Here is a 10,507-nt window from a genome sequence, read left to right on the forward strand (position 1 = left end):
CCCAACCCACTCAACACCAAATAAAAGAAAGAGAAGACGGCGGCCAAATGATGGGAACCCAAAGAAGTGTTAGTATTGTCACAATCATGGATTGATATTTCAGAAGATGCGAAGATAAGAAAAGACAAAAAACATGACCATTTTTTGGAGGCGGGTTACAAAAAGGTTCCACAAAGAAACGAAGCTTCCAAAGTATCGTGTAAAACAACAAATCTACTCCAAATGGGGAAAGACAAACAAGAAAGTAATGTTGTTTAATGATTTGTATAACAACATAAACGTCGATGGAAAATTAGAGAAAATGATGAAGTGATTTTAAAGAAAACTCTAAAAGTGTACCATCAAGAAAATAAGAATGCGTTCTAATTATTTTTAATCGGTTGTGTGTTTTTTTATGATTGTAAGTTTAAAATTTCTAGTTATTTTTATTTTCTAAGTATGCAGGACTTTTAATTTCATGTTATGTTTTTAATAAGTAATGAAATGTTATTTTTTTATTAAAATTGAAGCTTTTATTTAAATTATATTGTTAAAAAAAAAAATGTGGCACACTTTTGTGATAAAAACTATATGGTGGAGAAAAAAGTGTGGTTTTTATTTTTTATGACATCACCCCCTAGGGTACAAACTCATGCAACTCATGACCATTATATGTTACCTTCCATGAGCTTTACATTAAAAATTGTAAATTTAGGGTTTGATACAAGAGTTTGTATTTTACTCTGGATAGCTATGTATATACATAACTGATCTGGATGTTAAATTAAAACTGAATATAAAGTATTATATCTTTGCTTTTAAGTTTTAATTATATTTTTATTCATAATAAACTCATCCCAAAATCTTTTTTGATTAATCTTCAATTCAAATAAACGTGACGTGCCACATAATATATACATATGATTTGTAAACTTTAAAAGCATGTTTACCATTTCCATGAGGGAGAAAACTGAAAAGAATAATTTTTCATCATCAAAACACGTTAAACAATCTATATTTCTTAATCAAACAAATAGACCATTCCAAGATAAAAGTGACACCATCTAAGTAACAATATATATGCGTTTTGAGTTTTGAATGTGCTTTCTAATTGCTTCTACATATCTCGACTCTTCCAAAATAGACCCTAGATTCAATTACAAGCAGACCCACCTTCAACAAACGATTCCGTTGTCCGAATCCTTTTGGCAGGATGCTGCTCATCCGATTCCATTCCAGACGACTCACCAGACCCAATACATCCGTTCGTTTCCATTTCCGTTTCCGTTTCCGTTTCCATTTCAGAACGATGATGTAAAGAGAAAGTAAGACCACCGACATCGGCATCGGCATCACAGTTTCCATCGAGCATCTCGACAGGATCCATCAATGGCAATCTTTGTTCGTCTCTTATCTCTTTGAAGTTGAGTTGTTCATCATTTCCATTCCCATTGCTCCTCCCATTCATGATTTCCAATGAATCTTCGCACCCAGAAATCGATGTTTCCGGTGATGTTTCAAACTTGTTTTGATGCTCGATATCTTGAGATGAATACTGCAAACCAGTGACTTCGGGTGTGATTCCGTTCTCTTGTCCGATTCCGATTCCGATTGGAGCATAAACAAATTCTCCAACACTGGTTTCCACATCTTCCTGTGTTTCAAGAAACCAATTTACACACCAACTTGGTTATACAAAAATGAGATGGGTCTAAATGACTGTTTTCCCCTTCCAAACAGAATAATAATTTATAATTTATAAATACCTGGATTGGTGGTACGAGGGAATTTTTGTAGCCATCAAATGTTGTCTCATTAAAAGAAGGAAACCGCATGCCCAAAAAGGATCCTTGGTCAAATCCGGGTTTTAAAGATATGGTGGGATCCACTTCCACATCACTTGTTATAGATAATGATGGCAACAATGAAATTTCAATTCCATCATCAGCATCTGCTGCTCCAGAAGTTTGACCATTTCTTGAAGGACTGTTGTGGTGTCTCTGCATCTCTCCAAAGAAATTGACAGCTGTTGTCGCGTTATTGGCAGCCATGGATGATGGAGCTTCAGCTTCATCGTAAGGTTGTTGTAGGAGATCATACACCAGTCTCTGGATAACCACCCTTTTCAAGGATGCATCAGCAGGTGGAAACCAATCCGTATTTAGCTGAGTCACATTCACAAATAACAGCTCACTTATATTATTCATTTTTACATAAATGGTCCCTCTGCTTTCTGAGTTCCGACATTTAATCTAAAAACACAACCTTTTTCAATTTTGGTCCTTATTTGTTTCCGAAGATATGAAACCTTGAAAAAAGGTTTCAATTTCTAATTTACCATTGATTTTAGTAATAATATAAATAATAACAAACATTTTTACTTACAAAGTGGACACTTTTTGTGATTTTAAATGGATTAAAATTAATCGGGGCTTGCTCCAAGAAAAGTTCTACATAATGGAGCAAGAATAAACCACAGTCGAATGAATTCGGCTGCTGTGGTAACTGCAAAAACAACACAAAATTCAGATTTTAGAATTTAATACAAATTCACAATTTTGCCCTCATATATTTTTCCTTTTCATTTCTCAAATATTTTTGAAACATCATTTATCCAGATAATACCTCAAGTGAAATAAAGCGTAGATTATCGAATCTTGAAGATATATCTTCAGATGCCTCCTGCTGCCTCCCTTTCCACTCTTCTTTCAGATAGCTAGAATGGCATATTTAAAGGTTTATAATTTAAAAATAAAATAAAATGTTTATATAGTAAAAAAACTGTTACCTTTGCATAAGACCTTTCAAGCCAGTATGACTACCTCTGATAGGATCCATATGCAGAACACATGGCACTTTAGTCCACTCAGTTACATCTTCTTCATCTATAAACCAGATTATGACATTAGAAAAAAAGGGATAACCATGCCTCATAATATACATGAAGATGTCAAAGAGAAATGACAGATATACCCTTGTATGTCGCGACTTCCCCAAGATGACACATCACAATAAGACTCCAATGATAGCTGTCAAACAACAGACAAAATTGTCATCTTGCTCAAACGAAATGTCTAGAAAGCAAACTGATTTCCAACTTACTTGTAATTTACAGGAATAAAGACAAAATCTTTCTCAAAAAGATTAACTTTTCGTGTCCACTTTCTTACGCGTTGAAAAGCTGTTTTCCCTTCAAGGGCATCAAGAGGTTCTTTTTCTGGGTCAGCTAGCTTCCGGAAGAAAAAACTATTGAAAAAATGAAACCTCTGTCTCTCTTCAGGCCTGATTTTGTTCTTCAAGTATCTGTCATCAGGTAGAAATTTAGAATACAATTTCATATGTAATGACTTCTAGTCTGATTTAAGTTTTTATATTTGTAATATGGATTGTTATGAAAGTAATTTATTCAATCAAATAAGTAAGATAAACATACTTGACATAAAAGTCAATGATGGTGTCATTGACAAATGTGTCTGGTAGCAGCAAATCAACATCTCTCTTACTAATGGAAACAGCATCAACATCCCCTTTTGGATATATAACTTCTTCAAAAGGCTGGTCAAAGCTGCAATCATCCAATGAAATATAAAATCCAAGAATCAGATAATGATGATAAGGGCAAAACAGTCATATTTATTAATTTAACAAAAGGGCTGTTAAAGTTAACACAAGGATCAAAATTGATATGAAACTTTGCCAAAAGAAATCTTTTTGCACTTACTTGGGAAAATACTTTGTAAAAGGTGCTTTGATTTGTCCAAGAACAGTGTCCCTGCAACAAGTATACCAAGTTACTTAATTAAGATTCAAATAAATGACTGATTTCATGAAATAAAGATCAAGAATGATGATAATTCAAAGGATAAAAAACCGAAAATTCAAAGATGTTGTTGCCAAGAAAACTCACTCTAACTCAAGCATACTGCTCCATAAAGTTTTGTATGCAACATTTAAAGTTGTGATTGCTTCTTGTTTCCCAAACCAGTTGGTGCCCATAATTGCAAACTTCAACTCAGTCCCTGAATTACATAAAAGAAGAATCACATAAAACAGACGTATAATTATTCTTTAATTGAAAATTGGACAAGTAAAACAATATGAAAACATTTTCACAAAAAAATAAAATAATGATTATCTAACCTGAAGTGCATTCAACATTTTCAGGCTGTAATGTATCTTCAGTAAGTACATGAATGGTCACCATTGCCATCTCAACCTGCATAAAATTCAAGGTACAATAATTCCAAACCCTAAAGAATAAGGAGATACATAATGTTAAAAGCTCATTGTGGGCTTACCAGCTCATACCAATGAGATTTGATATGAACTAAATCTTGAACATCCCATTGTAATTTAAAGATTTTGTCATCTCCATCTAGAGTTGAACCTGAACCCTCTATTTTGATGCAACTGCTGGTGAAAGTTAAAACACAATCTGTACAATAACTATCACCATACACCATATGATCAGGATAGAAGATGACTGTTAAATCTTCGGTGTCCTGTAATCATTAAAAAGAATACTAAAAGTGAAAGACAATCCACAATTGAAACATCAGTCAAAAGAGTGCTCACCATTTCCAACTCATGTGTGCAATGATCTGAAGGTGATCCGAAGAAAACACCTGACAGGAAAGAATTTTTTTTAACATTTAAATGAATAAATCAAGGTTCATTAAACCAGTAACATATGGAACCAAAAGATTGTCATGTTGAAGAGTAAAAAGATACAACAATAACCATCATCTTCAGCAATACCACAAGAAGTTGACAAAGATCTCTGATACAGACTTCCATGTTCATGTGGATCCACATTAGCTGCCTCATCCTACAGCCAGATCAGTTTATGTTAGCAAGCTTCAACATTTATGGACTTTTGGATTTTAAAGGAGAATCATTAACACGTACAGGTTCTGATGAGTTTAAGTTGCAGTTGCTAGGTAAAGCTGATGCAGTGCATACAAGAATCTCTGCTTCAGGGACTGCATTAACATCTGGTCCAGATAGATTAATTTCAGATCCTGAATGACATACAGGAGGTTCTTGGATAACACTAATAGCATCAACTGAATCAGGCATTGCCTCATCTTCAATTTTTTCTAAATCGGGTTCAGGGAATTGTTCTGCAAAAAGTAACATCATATGAATAAGGTACCAATCAAGCAGAAGAAGATCATCTTTGCTGACAGTTTAATGTTGATTGCATTGAAATACAAACATGGACGATGATTAATCTCCACCAGGAACATATATTTACAGAAATGAGACAATAGCAGGGTCTCTGTATAAAGCAAACCACAAACGATGCCATCAGTCTTTGTTTTTCTTTTCTAAAGTTAGCATAATATTTTTTCACAAAGAAAAAAATTCAATAATAGAATTTCAAAGTTGAAAATCTATCTGTTTGAGCTCAAACGTCAAATTGCATCTCTAGTTAAACGCGGAAGTAACACATACTACCACGAATAAGCCATAAATCAAGTTCAAGAACACATAGATCACCAACATATATGAATTTAAGAAGCGAGAACTTACTAGTCTCCATGAATGTACACTGGTCAACGGTATCATTCAAGTTTTCTACCTTGCTCATAATTCTAACAGCAGGTTCAGGAACATCGGACTCTTCTTTCAAATCAAGAGTTTCGAAATTCATCATTCAATCGGTATTCATATCTCAAACTGTATATCGCATTATAAATACACCAAAGTTCTCGGAGTAAGCGAAAGGATGAATGAATTTTCCAAAAGTGGGCAACCAAAATTAGGGTTTTCTCCGACAGTCCTGATGACGGAGCAATAATAGAGCGAATTGGGGGGAAATATAGGGGTTTAAGAAACTGAGTTATCGGATTTGATCTTCCGGAAGGTATGATGGTAATTAGAAAAGAGGATGATCGGAGCAACTAACACAAAGAAAGTGAAATTGAGAGCAACGTCTTGTGGTGCCGTTCGAGCTGCAAAGAAGAGAAAAAAGGCAGGGATAATGACCGGTTAAATGGTAAAATTAAAAATGGTGAATTTCTATGCACTTTATAAAAAAAATCATTTGGTTAATATATATATATATATATATATATATATATATATATATATATATATATATATATATATATATATATATATATATATATATATATATATATATATATATATATATATAATAATAATAATAATAATAATAATAATAATAATAATTTAAAGGGAAAGTAACCTAGGTCGAACGGTGTGGGCGAAGTAAAGGGTAAGGGAAGCTTTCCCTCTATGCTGAACACCGCACCTTGACTAGGGATGAGCAGCGAAATTGGGTACCCGCTTTCGGAGCCAGAACTGCCTCGGAACTGCCGGTTCTAGAATCGAACCCGCCTTAAATGGTTACGGTTTTCATTTTTACGGAACCGCTACCCGTTAGGTACCCGCCGGAACCGCTATATATATATATATATATATATATATATATATATATATATATATATATATATATATATATATATATATATATATCACAATCATATACGTTATATAATATCTTCTAGAATAACATCATTTAAAATTATAGAATTTTAAATAATTTGTTTTGAACCTTTAAATATCCTTATATAATTTTCATTTTGAAAATAAATTATCAATTTTTAAAAATGAATTTATAGATAATAGATATAAGTTACTATGCCTTTCAAGTTAAATTCTAACTTATAGAAATATTTGTTTAACTATGAACTTCAATTCTTTAAATGCTAACTCATATATATAGTTTTAAATGTTTTAAAATTTGAGACCATTATAATTTTGTGAGACCGTGAGATCAAATCTAAAAATAATTTTAAAATGCAAAATAAATGAAAAAATCCAAAACTTATTTGTTTAAATATTATTTTCGAAACTTGAATTAACTAAAAAAAAAATCTCGTTTTTTTTTTTTTTAAAAAATACGTGAAATATTCTAATAGAATATTACACTAATATATTCTAAAAAATAATTTTAAAATGCAAAATAAATGGAAAAATCTAAAAAAAAAATTAAATATTATTTTCGGAACTTGAATTAACTAAAAAAATAAAAAATAAATAAATAAAATCCTTTTTTTTTTTTTGAAAAATACGTGAAATATTCTAATAGAATATTACACTGTACATATTCTAAAACAATAATTTTAAAATGCAAAATAAATGGAAAAATCAAAAATTCTTTTTTTTAAATATTATTTTCGGAACTTGAATTAACTAAAAAAAATAAAAAATAAATAAAAAAATCTCGTTTTTTTTGAAAAATACATGAAATATTCTAATAGAATATTACACTGTACATATTCTAAAAAATAATTTTAAAATGCAAAATAAATGGAAAAATCCAAAAATTCTTTTTTTAAATATTATTTTCGGAACTTGAATTAACTAAAAAAAATAAAAATAAATAAAAAATACGTCTCACGGTCTCACAAAATATAAGTGGTCTCAAATGAACCTAACCCTATATATATATATATATATATATATATATATATATATATATATATATATATATATATATATATATATATATATATATATGATGGGTTTTGGTCATAAGACATCATATATGCTCATACAAACCTTAATGCTTGGATCTAGGTTTCTCTATTGTACATGCTTTAAATCCAAGACTATAAACCCTAATTCTAGCATATGGAAATCGATATTAACATATAATTAGGTTTAAGATGTTACCTTGATTGTTATGTAGCAATAACAATCCTAATTCCTCCTTGAATTGACTTTGGAATGCTTAGAGTCACAAGTGTCACTCCTCTAATGGCTTACAAACACCAAGAGCAAATAGAGAAGGTATAAAGAGAGAGGAGAGAGGTTAGAATTCATCCTTAGGACTCATTGGGAAGGGATACACGAATTCATGAGCCTTAGGGTCTTTATATAAGTGTAGAGATAGGGTTTCAATCATTATCCTTATCTAGTTGCTTATCCACAAAGCAACCCATAAGATAATCCTTGAATCCTTATCATAGTCGAATTCTAAGGCCTTATCACCTTAAATTCGTCCAACCTAATAATAAGATAATCCTTACCTTATTTTGTAACTATCACATAATTACAAATCAGCCCCTCTAGTTTAATTAATTACACTTGATCACAAAATTAATTCCTAATTAATTATTGACCAATATTAATTAAACAAATATGATTTCTCCTTTAATATATCATTCTTATAACATATTAATAAATCATAATAACCTTTCTCTCTTTATTTATTTCTCTAATCAAGTTGCTTTGGTGAAGGCAACCCAAAAGGACCATGCACCATCGGGTCAAGTACATACCAAAATAGTTATGGACTTAGACACTAATCCAACAGTCTCCCACTTGGATAAGTCTAATAACTATTATGCGTATGACTTCAAATCCTGATCTGCAATCGTAGCTTTCCAAAGCCGCTGTCAACTCTGATCCTATCAGATACACGTGTCCTTAGATAAGGGATCATATATTCCTCCATTCTAGATATCATATGAGATATGATTTCAAACCATTCTTTTTGTAATATATCTCGATTTATGATTTATGACGACTGACTAATTGAACAAATCAAATTAGCCCTAGCCCGGCCGAGCATTTACGTTTGTCATCACTAAACCATCGAGGGGCCCAAAAGATATCGCTTTTATCCTTCTTTGGATAAAAGGAACGGATAAACTTTGATACAATGCTTGCTTGCACTCACTAACCAAATCACACACAACAATATGTTTTATAACACCAAGTTACTAGTGCGTTTACATATTATCAATGTGCAACCGATTAGCAAGATACAACTCACACATCTCAGTTTCAAGAATATAAGATGTTATCGTCTCACCAATCACTCGTGATATAATTCATGGAGTGATCAAAGTGAGCGTGGGTTTAATCCAATGTTTAAATTCATATTCATAAGCACTCATGAACGTTGCAGCAAACATTTGCTTATGTATAATACTCTTTTAGACAATCCACACACCAATTCACGACAGTCTTCATTCATACCTACTTCCAACATATGAACGACTGTGGCCCGTTCGAATAATTCGATTATTCTTAATAAACTCAATTATTCTGGAAGTCAAAACATGCAAAGTGAAACACAAGAATAATACTAATCCCATATGGCCTCAAACCTTTGAGTATAAATAAAACTCCTTTTATTTATCACCATATCGATTACTCATTATTTGTCGTTTCGGGTAATCAACTTCTTACTTGAATTATAACACTTGTCCCATGCTTTTAGCATGCACACAATGTTTACCTACGGTTCTTACTTTGTGAAATAGATCAAATTGAACACATTTCCAATCATTCTCATTTCACAACTCCAAATCCTTTTTCATAAGTGAAAGAATATCAAATTCTTGCTACTTATAGAATATGCTAGATTCTAACATTCTATGCAATGATTCTTTCGTAATGTCACTGCACCAAAGTCACAAAGACTATTGCCAATGATATTACAAAATATTCTATCGGAGATTGTTACACGACAATTCCTTAGATATGATGTCTCTCACTCAAAGTACATTCCTTTAAACATCCTTTTGCATAAAAGTTTCTAATCTAGACATAGATTTTCAATATTCAATTCCCAATATGGACACGCTTCCATATTTTCCATATGACAACTCATTATTAACAGAATCTTATCTATTCATAATAATGTCAATATGGTCCATCCAATACCATGCTTCCAACTACTCACAAGTAACCAATCCTCGTCGAACTTTGGATTGTTCTTTGATAGTTGTTTAATTATTTTAGTCAAAACCGATTCTAGTCCCTTTTCCCTCTAAATGCGCTAGACATTTGGAAAATTTAAGAATGGTCAAACATTAAAGCATTTGCAATCGATCCTATACCCGAAGCGTATGGGACACGATGGACAATGTTTTATTTGCTATGTTCTCAAAATTCGAATTGTGAAGAGGAATGCCGTAATCATAATCGAAATTTTAAGAACACACTATGTACCTTTGACTAAATCTATTAACGTTTCACAACCTAATCCTTTAGATTTGAAATGAAGCATAATATTCTCTCCCTTAATTATAGCAAAACAACTATACAACCCTTACAACTTAACAAGGTATAACTCTTGTTTTTCTATAATTAATATTGTCAACTTGCAAAACTTTCCATAATAATCATACAATCATAACTTTTATGCTCCCACTATCATGATGATTACTATAAAACATAACACTTATGCTCCCACTAGCTTCGACATGTATTCATAAACATCTTAACTTTCAGAAAGACAATACCTGTTGAATTTCTTAAGTCCATGTTTCTAATACTTAGTGCTTTGATAATCTTTTATCAAGGCTTCTTGAACTTATACACCTTTGCCTTAGATAGTTCATATGTGTGTCTTAAACAATTAAGACTAATTGCCAAACCTCACAATTCAAATCATGGAAAGAGATACCGTAACCATAATTTAATTCGAGAATGCAACTTTACAATTACTATCTTTTTAAAATCTTTCTTAGTGAAAGCATTT

The 10,507-nt window shown here is 31.7% G+C and overlaps 1 protein-coding gene across 3 annotated transcripts; it reads right to left on the reverse strand.

Annotated features, from left to right (window-relative positions):
• Positions 1-950: 950 nt before the first annotated feature.
• LOC145000701 (putative ubiquitin-like-specific protease 2B) lies at positions 951-5,973 on the reverse strand. 3 transcript variants are annotated; one of them, XM_078959964.1, is made up of 16 exons: positions 5,515-5,973; positions 4,888-5,102; positions 4,720-4,807; positions 4,555-4,604; positions 4,278-4,481; positions 4,120-4,195; positions 3,887-3,998; positions 3,701-3,751; positions 3,413-3,544; positions 3,082-3,282; positions 2,953-3,008; positions 2,768-2,864; positions 2,605-2,695; positions 2,365-2,484; positions 1,746-2,144; positions 951-1,633 (listed from the first exon to the last, which is right to left on the reverse strand). In XM_078959964.1, exons 1-16 carry the CDS (start codon positions 5,636-5,638, stop codon positions 1,133-1,135), a joined length of 2,517 nt encoding a protein of 838 aa, XP_078816090.1. In that variant the 5' UTR covers positions 5,639-5,973; the 3' UTR covers positions 951-1,132. The 3 variants fall into 3 exon arrangements, with proteins under 3 accessions (XP_078816090.1, XP_078816089.1, XP_078816091.1); XM_078959963.1 differs by having other exon boundaries at positions 4,711-4,807; XM_078959965.1 differs by having other exon boundaries at positions 4,738-4,807; positions 5,515-5,972.
• Positions 5,974-10,507: the final 4,534 nt, after the last annotated feature.

Source organism: Lactuca saligna, chromosome 6 (assembly GCF_052625555.1).
Source record: "Lactuca saligna cultivar CGN05327 chromosome 6, ASM5262555v1, whole genome shotgun sequence".
NCBI lineage: Eukaryota > Viridiplantae > Streptophyta > Magnoliopsida > Asterales > Asteraceae > Lactuca > Lactuca saligna.

Excerpts from the sequence above, each read along its gene's own strand:
- LOC145000701 (XM_078959963.1), bottom strand. The coding sequence starts at position 5,638 with ATGATGAATTTCGAAACTCTTGATTTGAAAGAAGAGTCCGATGTTCCT. Across the intron at positions 5,103-5,514 it reads GTGTACATTCATGGAGACTA|AACAATTCCCTGAACCCGAT; the intron begins GTAAGTTCTCGC and ends TACTTTTTGCAG. Across the intron at positions 4,808-4,887 it reads ACTTAAACTCATCAGAACCT|GATGAGGCAGCTAATGTGGA; the intron begins GTACGTGTTAAT and ends ATCTGGCTGTAG.